Source organism: Hemitrygon akajei, chromosome 11, assembly GCF_048418815.1.
Source record: "Hemitrygon akajei chromosome 11, sHemAka1.3, whole genome shotgun sequence".
NCBI classification, from domain to species: domain Eukaryota; kingdom Metazoa; phylum Chordata; class Chondrichthyes; order Myliobatiformes; family Dasyatidae; genus Hemitrygon; species Hemitrygon akajei.
In genome coordinates this window covers 22110147-22128658 of record NC_133134.1, presented here as the reverse complement: position 1 = coordinate 22128658, position 18512 = coordinate 22110147, and the positions used below count along the sequence as shown (strand labels likewise).

General features: G+C 38.4%; 1 protein-coding gene across 1 annotated transcript in view; it reads right to left on the bottom strand.

Annotated features, from left to right (window-relative positions):
• Window positions 1–498: 498 nt before the first annotated feature.
• The window catches only part of rogdi (rogdi atypical leucine zipper), a 30876-nt gene continuing 12862 nt past the window's right edge, over window positions 499–18512 (bottom strand). The window contains exons 4-11 of the mRNA XM_073060373.1: window positions 17456–17510; window positions 14000–14080; window positions 12054–12149; window positions 10669–10767; window positions 9617–9730; window positions 7625–7674; window positions 3901–4027; window positions 499–3287 (exon numbers count right to left, since the gene is read on the bottom strand). Of these exons, the coding sequence (XP_072916474.1) occupies window positions 3246–3287; window positions 3901–4027; window positions 7625–7674; window positions 9617–9730; window positions 10669–10767; window positions 12054–12149; window positions 14000–14080; window positions 17456–17510 (664 nt within the window). The 3' untranslated portion in view covers window positions 499–3245. The remainder of the gene's footprint in view (window positions 3288–3900; window positions 4028–7624; window positions 7675–9616; window positions 9731–10668; window positions 10768–12053; window positions 12150–13999; window positions 14081–17455; window positions 17511–18512) is intronic.

The window sequence follows — 18512 nt, the reverse complement described above, 5'->3', positions numbered from 1 at the left end:
ATTGCCCGAAAGGGCACATACAGAGCATCAACACAGTTGGAAGATGTAGTATCTGCTGAGTTTTCTGATCACTTGTCATTCTTGAAAGGAAATGGTGGGGTGTAGTGGCTGCATAATTAGAGCCACGTGCAGCCAACATTTAAATCTTGTTTGTACGTTACGAACAAAAGCCCATTGTCCCAAGGCAGCAAACCAAGTAGTTGTAGGCGGATGCTGTTTTGAATTACGGTTTCAAGCACTAACCTCCAGGCTAAGATCCTATCAACACACCCCTCACCCACCCACTTCGAAATTGATTGCATATATGACATATTCTCAATTGTCTCTTTAGCTGTTCTTGTAAGATTCACACAAGTTCCATTTACTTGTTCTCTAGTCTTTTGGCTGGGATCAAGATTGAAGGCTGCAAAAAGAGATCAATGTGCTACTTCACTGATAATCATATTCTGCAGATTAACTGTCAATACATGTTAAAAAAAAAGTACCAAATATCTGTGGTCCTTTGAAATCAGTACTTTATTGCAGATACAATCTTGACGTTTTGATTGGTCCACACTATATTCTGAATAATTCTACAATCCATAAACTGATCCCAGTTACACTGCATATGTAACATATCCAATGTTTTCTTTAATGGTTGATCACAAGGACATTAACAAAATAACTACATTTAAGTGAATATATTCATATTACATGATACTGGAAGACATCACACTTCTTTTTTACAAGCTTATTCAGGTTTAATTCATTTTGAATGAGATCCAAGCCCCACTCTCTGCTAGCAACTTCAATGTGTATGACAGTGAACAGCTTCACAAGTAACACTATTTCAGGATAATGCCTTATACGGGAACCTTTGTACCTGATGTACTTAAACTGTATTTTAGTTTTTAGACATCAGCAACCTTGCAAGGATGTGAGAGAGATTATCTGAGCACTGGTGAAAAACAGCAGTCTGCACGCAGAACTTCCAGAGATCAATGCAACGAGCAGCAAAAAGGGCAGATATTTGCAATGAACAAAGTAGTATTGAAATTTTGAATCTTTAAAGTGATAGTTTAAAATATTAGAACATTTCAGTGCAAATTCAGGAATCAGCCAGTGAAAGTGCTTTGTACTGTCCTGTGCTTGCACGATTGCTGAATTGTAGCAGCAATGCAAGTAGTACAATGCTCTGAAATGAAAACAAACTGCAGTTACTGGAAATCTGAAATTAAAGAAACACAGCAGGAAGCACTCAGCAGATTAGGCATCTTCTGTAAAGAGAGGAATCAAGATGTGTCAGATTCTCTGACTTGAAATGTCAACTCCACATTGTTCTTTCCACAGATGCTGCCTGGACTGCTGAGTATTTCCAGTTTCTTTATTTCAAAGCTCTCAAATGTTGAGCATAAGAACGCTCAAAACTTGGACAGACATTCAGCAACTTCCCAAGCAATGTAGACCTGAACATCATGGAACAGGTTACAACAACCTTGAAAACAGAAAATAAGATGGTTTGAAGAACTTTGGCTGGAACATTGTAGACAATTTGAACAATGGTCAATCAAACCAGTGCTGAAACTGGAACTGATCAGTTTACCATTTGAAAAATGGTTTATAATTTTTTTTCAAGCAGATTTCTATACATATTTATTACACTGGAAAACAATTCAACCTTTACAGGAAGGATTAAACTCTGGAACAAAACTGATCAGTGTTATTCATTCCTCAAACGAAACATGTCATTTCTCATGTCCGTTATTAATCAAATGGTGGTGATAGTGGGGCGCAGTGGCTGCATAATTACAGCAAGTTCTACAGGAAAATCAGTGTTCTTCTACATGCTAACATCTGTTAAAATACCATAGAATGAACCTTAAAAATAGCAGCGTCATGAATGGCAATGTTGAAGCAGTGCCAATTTCTAGACTCCTCTACGCAAGCAACAGAAAAACAAGTTGTCTCATTTTGGCATGAAGAGAAATATTTCAATTTGATGCAACAGAAACGTTAGAACTACATACGGTTTATCTAAAAATTATCCAGTCGAAATGCGTAAATTCACCTCACTTATGACCCGCACTTGGGAGCTTTATCACATAGTTTGAGATCACCTTGTGCGTACTCCACTCGAAAGCTTCCTACATGCATGAAACCATGCCTGCTGAATTAACAGAACAAATTATATTGCCAGTAAATGTTCCTCTTTACAGAAATACATGTTAAATATACACAGTTCCACTGTTCTTTGTTAGTGTCCATAAATTAACAAATCAGTTTAAAATACAATATTTCAGTGGTTAAAATGTTCATCTACAAACCTCCATCTAAACACATACACAATAAAATTGATCATAAGGCTTACTGAATTATTTGAGACTGTTTGAAAAACCCCCAATCAATTATTTTTGTGATGCACATTTTTTCTCCACATCGTTTCACCAAGCAACGTTTATCATCTGGGTAATGAACATGGTTTTCAGTGCTTCTTATTTTTGTTCCTTCTAAGTTGCTAAGCCCCTGAACAGAATAAATCCACACTCCCCAGATTACAGAACTCCTAACACAAGAATAATCTAAATTCAGGTTGAACACTTGCCATTAAAATATAAACACCGACTTCAGGATCTGGTTAATTTATGACCAGCACAAACACAAAACTACGAATGATGATGAATATGTAGGGTAAGCATAATGTGTTTAAAACTAAATTATTTTTCTAACTTTCCATTTCGTTATGAAGACATTAGCAGTCTCAAAGATACTGCAGCCCAAAAATACTTGATCGACCCTAAAGAGGTATAACATATAGTTTTTGTTCTTATAGCTCCCTAGTAAGTAATTGAAAAGTATTAGTTTGTGGTTGAACATTGAGCTCTATGAAAAGACGATTTTCCCTTCTTCCTTCCACACAGGTCAGAACGAGGTGATAAAAATCTATAAAGTTCTACACAAATTATTCTACTTAACTGAATAGATTATATTCCTTCAGCAGATGAAAATCAGCCCATACCATAAAACCCAATGCTTTGAGGAGAACACCATGGTGGCTTAAATTTCCCCATCTGGTGGTATATCCAATCATTATCCAGGCAGGGATCCACTTCATTAAAAATAATGTGGCAAAGGCAGGTGAAAAAAGTGCACCATGTAACTTATTGACCTAAACATTTCACAGACACAGTGTTTACAGTGGGCAGACGGGCAGCTGCAGCAGTAAGTACAAAGTGCAAACTGATCTTCAGTTAGCCTGTCGATCTAGATCAGTAGGGTTTGAAGTTCCAGTAATTGGAAAAAACAGAGATCTGTAAGGAAAAATTAAATACAATTACTGCATCACCCGATAATAAATTCTCAAATCTATACACCTAAATATGCCAGTTTTGTCAAAAATTAAATAAATAACAAATTAGATTTGTTTCACAGAAGTGTATATATTTTATCATAGCCACTGGTTAAACTCCAGCTTTAGCTTTGAGTTTTACTTAAGGCTTTAGATTTTTGTTTAATTTCAAATCAAACTCTATTTCAAACAAAATTAAAAAAATAACAAAGTCGTTAACCCAGATGGACTCCACACTTCATTAGGCAGGAAGGCTTATTTAGTGATTGCTTCCTGCAATTTATTACAGACTTTGAAAGGAAGAGCAGATTTAGTCAAAGCAGAGAGATTGCTTGTTGTTTGCTCTCTACCAGATCAGCAAAGAAGGTTCGGGGCGGAGAAAGGCTTCATACATCTGTACAGATTTGACAAAGGAACTCTTTTCTATTTTATCAGGAGGAATTTAACATCCTAGAATTTACATTCAAAGTCAAATAACAGTACGTATTTAAGTAACTGAAACCAGTCATATCATTGCAGTATGTTAAATGTATAACACTTCTGTTTAACTTACAAATTAAAGCAACAATTTATACCTTATCCTTCAGTTGCTGACAAAGCTGTAGAGCAATGGTAAAGAAAACCAGTGTATCATTTAGCCAGGGGACCACACATTCCACTTTGTGTACATGGCTAACTTCAAATTTCTGGTTATTAATCTCACTGCAATGATAAAATGGAAAAAAACAGCATTTATCTTTTTTCACCCATAAAGTGCTTACTGTATGCATTACTGTGATTAACAAAGCTATAGATAGATAGATAGATACTTTATTCATCCCCATGGGGAAATTCAACATTTTTTTTCCAATGTCCCATACACTTGTTGTAGCAAAAACTCATTACATACAATACTTAACTCAGTAATAATATGATATGCATCTAAATCACTAACTCAAAAAGCATTAATAATAGCTTTAAAAAAAAGTTCTTAAGTCCTGGCAGTAGAATTGTAAAGCCTAATGGCATTGGGGAGTATTGACCTCTTCATCCTGTCTGAGGAGCATTGCATCGACAGTAACCTGTCGCTGAAACTGCTTCTGTCTCTGGATGGTGCTATGTAGAGGATGTTCAGGGTTTTCCATAATTGACCGTAGCCTACTCAGCGCCCTTCGCTCAGCTACCGATGTTAAACTCTCCAGTACTTTGCCCACGACAGAGCCCGCCTTCCTTACCAGCTTATTAAGACGTGAGGCGTCCTTCTTCTTAATGCTTCCTCCCCAACACGCCACCACAAAGAAGAGGGCGCTCTCAACAACTGACCTATAGAACATCTTCAGCATCTCACTGCAGACATTGAATGACGCCAACCTTCTAAGGAAGTACAGTCGACTCTGTGCCTTCCTGCACAAGGCATCTGTGTTGGCAGTCCAGTCTAGCTTCTCGTCTAACTGTACTCCCAGATACTTGTAGGTCTTAACCTGCTCCACACATTCTCCATTAATGATCACTGGCTCCATATGAGGCCTAGACACCCAAAACACTTCTTTATTGAACATGACGTGCAGCCAGATTTTCAATATCCCTCCTATATGCTGATTTGTCACCACCTTTGATTTGGTCAACATCGGCGGTGTCAAAACAGACTATGTTGTTGATATATGAAATGAAATAGTTCCAAATAATATCAGAAGCACTCGCTGCAGTAAGCATCTCAGTAGTGCAACTTCAGAAGGGTAACATTATCAAACGCAAGGCTAATACATCATGACTACAGGATAAAACTCTAGGGATCCATGGGTTAACCTTAAAACCCTGCTCTCTCGTGCTAGCAATTTCAGCCCTGGGAAAAAGCCTCTGACTATCCATATGATCAATGCCTCTCATCATCTTATACACCTCTATCAGGTCACCTCACATCCTCTGTCGCTCCAAGGAGAAAAGGCCGAGTTCACTCAACCTATTCTCATAAGGCATGCTCCCCAATTCAGATAACATCCTTGTAAATCTCCTCTGCACCCTTTCTATGGTTTCCACATCCTTCCTGTAGTGAGACGACCAGAACTGAGCATAGTACTCCAAGTGGGGTCTGACCAGGGTCCTATATAGCTGCAACATTACCTCTCAGCTCCTAAATTCAATCCCACAACTGATGAAGGCCAATGCACTGTATGCCATTTTAACCACAGAGTCAACCTGTGCAGCAGCTTTGAGTGTCCTATGGACTTGGGCCCCAAGATCCTTCTGATCCTCCACACTGCCAAGAGTCTTACCATTAATACTATATTCTGTCATCATATTTGACCTACCAAAATGAACCTCCTCACACTTATCTGGGTTGAACTCCATCTGCCACTTCTTAGCCCAGTTTTGCATCCTATCAATGACCCGCTGTAACCTCTGACAGCTCTCCACACTATCCACAACACTCCCAACTTTTGTGTCATCAGCAAGTTGACTAACCCATCCCTCCACTTCCTCATCCAGGTCATTTATAAAAATTACAAAGAGTAAGGGTCCCAGAACAGATCCCTGAGGCATACCACCGGTCACCGACCTCCATGCAGAAAACAACCTGTCTACAACCACCCTTTGCCTTCTGTGGGCAAGCCAATTCTGGATCTACAAAGCAAGGTCCCGTTGGATCCCATGCCTCCTTACTTTCTCAATAAACCTTGCATGGGGGTACCTTATCAAATGCCTTGCTGAAATCCATATACACTACATCTACTGCTCTACCTCCATCAACATGTTTAGTCACATCCTTGAAAAATTCAATCAGGCTCGAAAGACATGACCTGCCTTTGACAAAGCCATGCTGACTATTCTTAATCATATTATGCCTCTCCAAATGTTCATAAATTCTGCCTCTCAGGATCTTTTCCATCAACTTGCCAATCACTGAAGTAAGACTCACTGGTCTATAATTTCCTGGGCTATCTCTACTCCCTTTCTTGAATAAGGGAACAACATCCGCAACCCTCCAATCCTCTGGAACCTCTCCCGTCTCCATTGATGATGCAAAAATCATCACCAGAGGCTCAGCAATCTTTTCCCTCGCCTCCCACAGTAGCCTGGGATGCACCTTGTCTGGTTCCGGTGACTTATCCAACTTGATGCTTTCCAAAAGTAGTTCTCAGATTTTGTAATTAATCTGGATGCTGCACCTAGCAATTCTATTAATGCCAATACTGAAAATGTACATTACTAACCTTGACTAATTTATGTATCAACAGCCAGGAGTTTCACATATACAAGAGAAAAACAAGTGTTGCAAATGAACTATAGATGACTAGGCATTAACATTGTGCAGCTACATGTTATTTGTGAAACACTATTTATTTGATTTGCTGTTGAGGTTATTGTGAAGATATGGTGCCTCTCAAAGCACGATGTGATGATTTTTATCTGTACAAATAGGATGCAAGACAAGCTTTTCCCTGTATCAATAATAAACCAATACCAAATTGGCAAAACTACATCCATTATTTTAGCAACAAGCTTTTAAAACATGGAACACCTGTAATTTGCGTTGGCCTTCAATAGGTTCAGAGTTGCTGCCATTCCCATGAATAATTATGTTCTTTCCCTAAATCTTTTTAGATATGCATTTTCTGTGATATCCGAAACTTCGATGGATATTATCCAAAATGTAACTAAAGAAACCTTTGGAAGGCAGTAGAAAATGCAAATATAAGATACAGTATATGCAAAGTGCAGATGTAAATAAGCTTTGGTTCATGCTGCTACTTTCACTATTACTAATACTCGCTATTCAGAACACGTACAACATCTCTTTTGCAAATGTCCATAAGACAAAGGAGCAGAAGTCGGCCATTTGGCCCATCGAGTCTGCTCCGCTGTTTTATCATGAGCTGATCCATTCTCCCATTTAGTCCCACTCTGCCTTCTCACCATAGCCTTTGATGCCCTGGCTTCTCAGATACCTATCAATCTCTGCCTTAAATACACCCAATGACGCGGTCTCCACTGCTGCCTGTGGCACCAAATTCCACAGATTCACCACCCTCTGGCTAAAAAAATTTCTTCGCATCTCTGTTCTGAATGGGCGCCCTTCAATCATTAAGTCATGCCCTCTCGTACTAGACTCCCCCACTATGGGAAACAACTTTACCACATCCACTCTGTCCATGCCTTTCAACATCTGAAATGTTTCTATGAGGTCCGTTGCTTCAAAACTCTAAAATGAAGAGGAAGAAGCCTGCTGGTTATGAGGTACTTCTGCCATACTGCTTCAGGCAGAGCAGGCTTGATGCATTCATTTGTGACTATGAACAAGCTCAAAAGAGAAGCACTTACAACATGGATCCTGGGTTGTGAAGCACAGAGCTGCCAGCAGGTTTGAAATTCTAAAAGATGAAAGCAAAACTGATCAGATGACAGCGAAAAAAGGATAAATTCCACATATCATAGTTCCTTTCTGCAATTTATTACTCATGGTGTGAAGACATCAAAACTGGCTAGAAAGATTAATTCCTTTAAAGATCACAGGACAAAAATTATTTAAAAATTGATTAATGCTAAATAATAAAAAGCTAATGCTCTATTAAATGCCTTATATTTAATCAGTGATTCCTAGTTCTAGGATCTTCCAAATAACAGAAGACACTAGATGTTTTAGGGTTCTACCCCACCACTATCAAATTTCTGAATGGACAATGACCAATCCATAAACACTATCTCACTATTTTTGCTCTTTTACCACTAATTTAATAATTTTATATATATATATATATATATATATATATATATATATAGTATACATATTTCTCATTGTAAATTACAGTATTTAATGTATTCCACTATAATGCTGCCGCAAAACAACAAATATCTTGATATATGTCAATGATATGAAACCTGATTCTGATCCAATGAGGAACGATCTGTTCCACATCCACCTGTTTAAATGCTCTCAGAATGTGGGGCTTGACTGACTAGTCCTACAGACTAGTAAAGAAGCATAGTCATGCTTAAAGAATCATACCTTGAAACAACATTCATAATCCCTGGGTAGGTCCTGTCCAGCTGACAGGAGAGATATGCCAGCAGTGGCAGCATAGTGATTTACAGGAATTTAATCCAAACGCAACTGGTAGTGTAAGCAGTTAGCGTGACCCTATTACAGCTTAGGGCATTGGAGTTTGGATTTCAATTCTGGCGCAGTTGGTAAGGAGTTTCTATGCTCTCCCGGTGACTAGGAGTTTCCTCCCAGTGCTCTGGTTTTCTCCCACCGCCCAAAGACCTACCAGTTAGGAAGTTAATTGGTCCTTGTAAATTGTCATGTCATTAGGCTAGGATTAAATATTAAAAAGGTGGTTTGATGGGTGACATGTCTCATTGGGCCAGAAAGGGCTGTTCTACACTGCACTTCTAATCAATTAATTTCCTGCTTGTATCTGCAGAAGCTGCTGCTCTTTGCAGTTTAAAGTATCTGCAGTCTTAGATACAAAGCTGGTATCATCCAAACCTGATGCTAACAGCTGAGACCCCAGTGCAGATTTCTGGATAACACCTTTATGCATAGTCATTTACACAACCCACTACGTTACAAAATTACCCCCATTTAGTGCTCTTTCACTTTCACTACAACGCTCATTTCTGGAAGCATTTTAAAAGCCTTTTTGAAAATAATATAGACAACATGCACAGAGACTCCCTTATCAACCACTTAATAACTTTTCAACAAATTCCAGCAAATAACAATAGATTATTTACCCATATACAAATTTGAAATTTGGTCAATTTTTTTGTTTTATTTTCTCAACCTCTTACAATCCCAAAATTCCATGTGGAGAAGAGAAAGCAGCAGCCCAATCCATGGAAAACACACCAAGCAGTCACCTGGAATTTAGGAGATTATTCCTTGGATTACCTTTTCCTCGATTTCCATGAAGACTTAGTATGGACAACAAGATCTTCTTTTCTTAAGGAACAGACTCTAAAACTCTAGAGGGTTCCCAATCTGGGATCCACAGAACCCTCGGTTAATGGTAGGGATCTGTGGCAAATAAACGGCTGTGAACCCCCTGCTTTAGATCAGGTATATTCAGTATCATGATAAACTCAGATATCAAGTTATACAGTGTCCATATTGTAGACAAAGTCTGTGCTCTAAACTAAAGCTTTGATTTCTGAATTACACATACGTAAGACAATGTTCAAAAAGAACAAGACACTAAACAACTGTACAAACTATCTAGTTTATATTGATTAAATTAAAACAGCTTACACATCTAATCAGCAGCCTTCCTGCTGACAGAATGCACTCTAAATGCTGTTGTTTTACATCACCTTGTTCAAATTGGGCTGCAGAAGATGGAGCTGGTAGACAATTAAACAAAGTTTGCTCAGATTAATGTAGAAGTTGGCAAAGACATCACCAGGAAGAGACGGTGTGAACATTTTCTAAGAGGGAATCAAGGCAGTTACTAAAACAACATACAAATAAATGAGACAGAAACTTAAATTTTAAAACTTAGTAATTAGTAAGATATTATACATTGATCAAAATGACAAGGGAACTAAGAAATAAGTATATTTCTGAGGGTTATACAAGTATACATTCAAGTATACAACCAATGCAAGGTGAGGAGTCCAGTATTCACTTCACATGCAAGATAATGCTCACAACCTTTATCTTAAGCTTTAAGTTTAACATCTTTGGAATGAACTTAGTGACTAGATACCCCTGGATGACTCCTTAGGGAGCAAACACACTATAACTACAGTACTACTTCAAAGCTATTCACTCCTCACTATCACTAAATTTCAAATTTCAAACAGGAGTTGTTGACAAATGAAAGTGGTTATGCAGCTGTAAATAGAGAGGGTGGAGTGGGCAGGTATCTGGGTGATGTGGAGGGGGTAAGGCAGGAGGAGAGGGAGGGAGGCAGAGGGAGGGCAGGAGTGGGGACCTAACTGCATCCCGTACGCTTTCCTAACCATATTGACCACTGGCCCCAGATCCCGTGGGTCCTAATCTATTACAGCTCAGAAGCAGGCTCTTTGCTCAACACTTCCACATGATCCACGCGAATCCCAATTTCCTGAATTTAGCCCATAATTTTCTATTGCCCTGCTATCAACCCACCGATCTCCCACATGAGACCTTGTCAAAGGCTTTAGTGAAGTTCATTTAAATCATATCTCAAGCCCTTACCCTATCAATCCCTTGTTACCTCTTCAAAATATTCTATCAAATTGGTCAGATAGAATCTGCCTGAGCTACACTGGATGTCTTTGATTGTAATCCTTATTAATCCACTCCCTCAGGAGTTTTTCTCCACAGGCAAGCATAGAGAAAGCAGGAAAGCTGAAGATCATACAGGAGGACATATACTCACCATTAAACTGCTTGAGGCTACTTCTGGGAGTGTCATAGCTGCAGGAGTGGTGAGTCTATTGCGAGCACGGGTTAGCTGCAACATTACTGCATCCATGAGCTTAAAGAGAAAACAGCTTTGTTTTATCAAGTTCAGGCTGATTTAAGAGTAGGTCAATATTAATTTATATAATTTTCTGGATGAATTAAGTACAACTGTCACTCAATTGACATAGAACAGCCACCCATCTTCTGCAGATACACATCTTCACTTTTAAGCTGACTGTTGTGTTTCTGAGGAAAACCACAGCCTATTTTTTGAAATTTTTATGTACAAGAAATGTGAGTGGACAATTTAGAATGATTGATATGAGAAAATCAACACTGTCTCAACAAAGACAGACTAGAGAACTCACAAGCAAATCAATGTTGCCTCACCAGTAAAGAGAACTGAGTCACTTGTCATGGTCTGGATACTCTTATGAAGAAACGTTCAACTTAAAGATGTATTTAAATATTTTGGAGTCAAAAGACTTCTTGTTGCTACTTTTACGATTCTTAATACACCTCTGATTATCTAAATCATTTCACAAATACTACTTGGCTTTTAAAAACTGTATTTTAAGCAGAATCTTCACAGGCAGGCAAGCAGGAATGTTATAATCAGGGTGGTGGACAGGTGAAGCAAATTTCTTGTAGAAATTGCATTTCATTTATATACTGTGCTTCTGAAAGCACTAATTCATTGCTGGTGATGTAATAGATTTAGAAGTCACAGGCAGCCTCCAGGATGATGTGCTTCATATTTAAGGCCAGATACTGAACAGATACTTAAGGCTATTTAAGATAGCCTTAAAAAGATACTTAAGGCTGAACATTTGGAGGAGATCACCAAACTACTGCCCTCTTTCAAACCGTACTACCCTAGGTAAGTCACTGGAATGTGTCCAGAGGCAGGAAATTTGATCCAAGTGTGACATTCCCACTGCCAAACTAGCAGAGATCTCAGGAAAGATCCAGGAACTGAACCAAATCTAGGCAGGATAATTTTGTGGAACAATTAAAAGAGCCTCCATTACCTTTGTTAAGTGTGCAACACTAGCCTTGAAGTTGAAGTAGAGGCCTTGTGTTGGGAAACAGTTTTATCGCACTGGATCAGTCAGGGAGGAGGGGCAGGTCAAAAAGCAAGCAAAAGCAGCCTCTATCCTCAATCCGCAACAATACTTGAAGGTTAATCTTTCTGTGTAAAGACTATTTACAGATTAAAAGTTTTGCGCATAGGCAAAGTAATCAAAAGCTACTATTCAATGGATTTACAGCTTTTGGAAGGACTTTAATGACCAATTAATTAAAATGTGATGAATTAAAGGCTATTTAATGCCAAAGAATCATCAATATTTGTCTGACCTTGTTGACCTCCGCCCCACTCTTAAACTGGTATGTTTGATCTCTGCTGTTTAGTAGATACAGAGCTTGGCCTACATGATTCCTGGCATCCTGAATCTGTGAAGATGGGAAGAAAAGATTAATAAAAAGAAATGAAGGATTCTAAGACACACTGTAGTCAAAGGTCAAATTAAATGTCAGAGAAATGTATACAATGTACATCCTGAAATGCTTTTTCTTTGCAAACACCCACGAAAACAGTGAAGTGCCCCAAAGAATAAATGAGTTAAACATGAAAACCCCAAAGCCCCCCCCCCCCCCAGCTCCCCCCACTGTCGGGTGAAGGTAGAGAATCAGGGTTTTAAAAAAAAGCAGAACTGTGCATTTGCTTTCAACAAGAATACAAGAACAAACAGAATGAGAGATTTCAGCCCATTAATCACAATAAGCTGCTCTGTCGTACAATAAACATTGCTGATGAGCCAAAAAAAGTGACCCTGTTGACTGTACCAGCTGTTATACTCAGCATCATACATTGGGATCCATTTACTTCAATGTCGCTAAATATACAGAGTGGCCTATAGATCTCACAGTTAAATTTCTCCATCTGGGATCCTAACACTACATTTTGTTTTTATTTCCCTTTTTTATGGCAATCAGAAATAATCATTGAGAACAACAGTTGAGTTTTCAGAACGAGTTTCTTCATCTGAAGAAGCCTCAACCCAAAACTGCCAGCTTCCCTCTGCAGATGCTGCCAGACCATTGAGTTCATCCACAGACTTGTTTTTTTTGGGTCACCCAGAAACAGTTGGCTGAACAGTTACACAAGAAGTCTTGACAACGGATCTACAACCTGCCATTGCTTCCAAACCACGCTTCAGTTAATTACGAGTCAGACCACAAAGGTTAGAGATCAGTAATTTTTCATCAGAAGCCAGACTAGAGTTGAACTATGTACCCTTCCCCGCAAGTGCTGCCTGATCTGAAAAGTTTTCATTTTTGTTTATAATCCACATCTCCAGCATTCATAGCATTTTTGTTACTTTTTCCTAGCTGAGTAGAATTGCCATAATTTAAACATGATTGATGCTGAGGCTCTGTAAGTGATTGGTTAGACCACACTTGGGAGCACTGTGCTCAATTTTGGGCCCCATATCTAAGAAAAGATGTGCTGGCATTGGAGAGGATCCAGAGAAGGTTCCTAAGGATAATCTCCAAAATGAAAGGGTTAACATATGAAAAGTGTTTGATGGCTCTGAGCCTGTACTCACAAGAATGAGTTGGGAATCTCTTTGAAACTTATCAAATATTTAAAGGCCTAGACAGTGTGGACATAGAGATGATGCTTCCTATAGCGGGGGAGTCTAGGACCAGAGGGCATGGCCTCAGATTATAAAGACATCCCTTTAAAATAGAGATAAGGAATTTATTTAGCCAGAGGGTGGTGAATCTATGGAATTCATTGCCACAGACGGCTGTGGAGGCCAAGTCATTGGGTAGATTTAAAACAGAGGTTGACAGGTTTGTGATTAGTGAGGGTGTCAAGGATTAAGGGGAGAAGGCAGTACAATAGAATTGAAAGGGATGATAAATCAACCATGATACAATGGTGGAGTAAACCTGATGAGCTGAATGGCCTAATTCTGGCATGTTTTATGATACTTGATACCCCACCTGTAAATTCTACACCATCTCTGAACTAATTTTCTGCATTTGTATCTTAAGAGGTGGGTTAAGTGTGGGAAACATAAGCACCAAGTGGAATGAGAAAATTATCAATTACTGAAGATCGTTATTAACCTCTAATGGTTAACAACTAAGTAGTAACAAATTGAAGCCAAAGTAAACTTGGTCCAATCATGGTCATCATGCAAATATCCTGGCACCAATATTTTTGTCAGAGTCTAAAGCAATTTGATCAAAAAATAAACACCCATCTCCATGGAAAGAAGAAACTGTTTTACCTGCTGCATTTTCCATTGTTTGTCCTCTCTAAAGGTAAAATGCAGAACCTGGTTGTGTTTAGGCAGCCTCAGGTTAATATCCTATTTCAGAGAACAAATCTTCAATTAAAATTCATATGCGGCCTCTTGGATATAACTGTTGCTAAGGCATGGTAGAACTCGAGATATTAGCATACAAAGTACTTATGAAATAAGGACATTACTCGTCGAATATAACATTTTTAAATAAATATCCCTGTGTATCAGAACTGGCTGGGTCTAATGCAAAGTTAACTCAGATTTTATCTCCTGAACAACTAGGCATTTCTAACATTCCTTTTTATTTCAGATTTCAACAATTGTTGTGAGTTATAACTCAAGTTTCAGGTTTTGTTTTCTTTCTCCACTGATGTCATTTTCTCCATTTATATCTCTGCTGGACAGATCCAGTGCAATTATTAATTTTTCAGCATTCTCTCAATGTAAATACACTGAAGTGAAATGTTAACTCTTCTTCTTTCAGCCTGACCTGTTAGATATCTCCTATTTTTTTTCTTGCTTTTATTTCCAGATTAATAAAAGCTAGCTCCAGTGAGGTAGACAGAAAAGCACTGTGGTCATTTCATTGCCATATTAAACCAAAGCATTGCCGACCTTGATATCGCATTTTGACCAAAAATATCCTGCACTCTTCCACCCTGATGCTGAACAACCCACTGAGTTTCTCCAATAGACTGTTTATTGCTCCAGTTTTCCTCTGCTTCTATTCTCAGGTGAAAATTCAAGATCCCAGCTCATGGCTTCAGAGATGCAGAGGAGTTTGTTTGTCCTGTTGTCTTGACCAATGTTAATCTCTTTTCTGTAATGTTATCTGAAGGAGAAATTACTGATTTTCACACAGGTATTTGACTATCAAAATAGTAGTTTAAAAAGATACATTGTTAATTGTTAAGTATTTTGAGATATGTTGGGACCTAACAGAAGCTTTATAAAAATCTTTTGCTGATCCCTCCCTTCTCAAAATTACGCCCTTGGGTAGCTGGTGCTAAATATTGGAGTTCCAAGGTCCATACCACTACAAATTTGACATGGTGTGTAAACTGCCAAAACCAGGAAGACTCGGCACCAAAATATCAAAGGATTAGATTGCTAGATATATACGTACTTTTGACTAAATGCAAGTAATGTGATCCATTTGTTTTATTTTACCCGGAAATATATAACAAAAGAGTCATTACAAATACTGTACAGTGGATTCTAGTTAATTGGGACAGCTGCTTATTTGGGACAACTCTTAAAGAACAAAAACTAGAACCATAGAACATTACAGCAATTTCGGCCCTTCTTGGCTGTGAATCATTTTTCTGCCTAGTCCCACTGACTTGCACCTGGCCCATATCCCTCCATACCCATCTCATCCATGTACCTGTCCAAGTTTTTCTTAAATGTTAAAAGTGAGCCCGCATTAACTATTTCATCTGGCAGTTCATTCCACACTCCTACCACTCTCTGTGTAAAGAAGCCGCCCCCCCCCCGCTAATGTTCCCTTTAAACCTTTCCCCCTTCACCCTTAACCCATGTGCCCTGGTTTTCTCCCTTGCCTCAGTGGAAAAAGCCTGCTTGCATTCACTCTATCTATACCCATCATAATTTTTATGTACCTCTATCAAATCTCCCCTCATTCTTCTATGCTCCAAGGAATAAAGTCCTAAGCTATTCAACCTTTCTCTGTAACTCAGTTTCTCAAGTCCCAGCAACATCCTTGTAAACTTTCTCTGCACTCTTTCAACCTTATTAATAATCTTCCTGTAATTCGATGGCCAAAACTGCACACAACACTTCAAATTTGGCTCCACCAATGCCTTATACAACCTCACTATAATATTCCAACTCTTATACTCAATTCTTTACTATCCTATCTACCTGTGATGCCACTTTTAGGAAATTTTATATCTGTATTCCCAGATCCCTCTGTTCTATTGCACTCCTCAGTGTCCTACCATTTACCTTGCTCCTTCTACCTTGGTTTGTCCTTCCAAAGTGCACACCTCACACTTACCTGTATTAAATTCCATCTGCCATTTTTCAGCTGGTCCAAATCCTCTGCAAGCTTTGAAAACCTTCCTCACTGTCCACTACACCTCCAATCTTTGTATCATCAGCAAATTTGCTGATCCAATTTACCACATTATCATCCAAATCATTGATATAGATGACAAATAACAATGGACCCAGCACTGATTCCTGTGGCACACCACTAGTCACAGGCCTCCACTCAGAGAAGCAATCCTCCACTACCACTCTCTGGCTTCTCCCATTGAGCCTATGTCTAACCCAATTTACTACCTCACCATGTATACCTAGTGACTCAATCTTCCTAACTAACCTCCCATGTGGGACCTTGTCAAAGGCCTCACTGAAGCCCATGTAGGCAACATCCACTGCTTTCCCTTCATCCACTTTCCTTGTAACCTGCTCGAAAAACTCTAATAGATTTGTTAAACATGACCTACCACACACAAAGCCATGTTGACTCTCCCTAACAAGTCCCTGTCTATCCAAATACTTGTAGATCCTATCTCTTAGTACTCCTTCCAATAATTTACCTACTACCGATGTCAAACTTACCGGCCTATAATTTCCTGGATTACTTTTAGAGCCTCTTTTAAACAACGGAACAACATGAGCTATCATCCAATCCTCCAAGTAGTTGAGAAAATAGCCAGGATTCCTTTCGTTTATTTGAGGCACTATGCCGCTTAATTGGGACAAGAGACTGTTGCCGAACAGTTTCTAGCTAGCGTCAGCCACATGCATTTGTGTGGCTATTAGACACTACACTGCACTTACAGGAACATTTCTTAAACAGCGTTAGTTGTGTGTGTTTGTGTTCAAAAAGCAGTGATTTTTGTCGCTAATAACTAGTGAGAAACAAACAATTCAGAATTGCTCTGCTCACTGTGATTTCAAGCATTCAGGCTTGGGAGATGCCGGAAATGGCCATGAGTGAAAATTAAATGATTTACTCAGCAAGTCTGGAACAATGAAGAATTTGGAGGTATTAACAATTAGCTTGAATGTTACAATGAAAAAGATATGGAGGCATTGTATGAAGCCAGTTCATTATCTGCACAGGGCGTCTGCACTGATTTTGTTCTTTAACAGTCAAAAGTGAATACTGCATGAATTTCCCTGCTGATAACTATTAGGAACTAATACAGTTTTATAGTACTGTAGTAGTATTGATAGTGTTCTAATTTGTTCTGTACTTCAATACATAATTTGTTACTCAGTTAAAATTAGTTGGTCTTTATAATACATTTTAAACTATTTCCAAGAAACTTCAGCCAATTGGGAAGGCTGCTTAACTGGACTAAAATGTACTTATCCTGATGTGTTCCTATTAACCAGAATCCACTGTACATATATTTAGCCACGTGGTCAGCATATTTTCATCTCTATGGTATTTGTACTTACCGCTTGAGTCAATGCATCTCCTTGTAACGTTAGGACACCCTTCACCTGATCTGTGCTGGATAAGAAAATCAATCTGAGAAACTAGTCAATTCATGATTTATAATATAATTTGTGTTTGTTCTATGAAAAAGCTATCAGTATTTTTCTCTATAAGAATGAGGCTGAAAGAAGATCACAATTACAAAATAAGATAACGAAAAGGAAATTGCATTTGACAAATGAGCTAAACTTTTTTTTTGGAAAAAGCCACAGGTGAAATAGATACTGAAGGCAGTAGGTGTGGTTCATGGTTTATTGGAAAGCCTTTGATAAAGTCTATCTTCAGATGAAAAAGGGTCTAATGCTTTCCCGGCAAATATGATGAATTAACACTTCTCAGGCTACCAGCTGGGTACAGGTATCGATTTTAACTGACATTTCAAAGAAAAACTCTGCCATCTTCACCTTCATCGGTTGAAATGAATACCTACACCTGGCTGGTAGCCCAAGAAGTTTATTCTATCTTTAGATATTAGTGTGCAAAATTTAAGCATATGGTTTGATGGTATTAGTTTGACATAGATTGAATAATTGGCTGACAGAAGGGAAACAGACTAGGAATAAATAGGATTAGTGTTTGAGCTGAGCTATTCACGATATAGATTAATTGAATTGAATTGACTTTATTACTTACATCCTTCATATATACATGAGGAATAAAAATCTTTACGTTGAATTAATGATTTGGATGAAGAAACTTTCATACATTTTTAAACTTTATCAATAACATTACGAATAGGTATTGTGAGGAGGATGTAAATATTTTAATTAACAGTTAATAGAATGTTAAAGAAGATTATTTAATCACGTCATACTCTTTTGGATATTCCAGAGTAAAAATGGTGAACATTGCCCATTTTCCTCCTTTCTTGATACTGCTAGACATCATCTTTCACAAGGGGATGAAAAATCAAATTGAAATTAATGTCTATTCTACTTCCTTTCCATGAATCTGACTAATTGTTCACAAAATCTGGAGGTCAGCCAAAATTAAAAAGCTTCTTTGCTTTATTTCCAG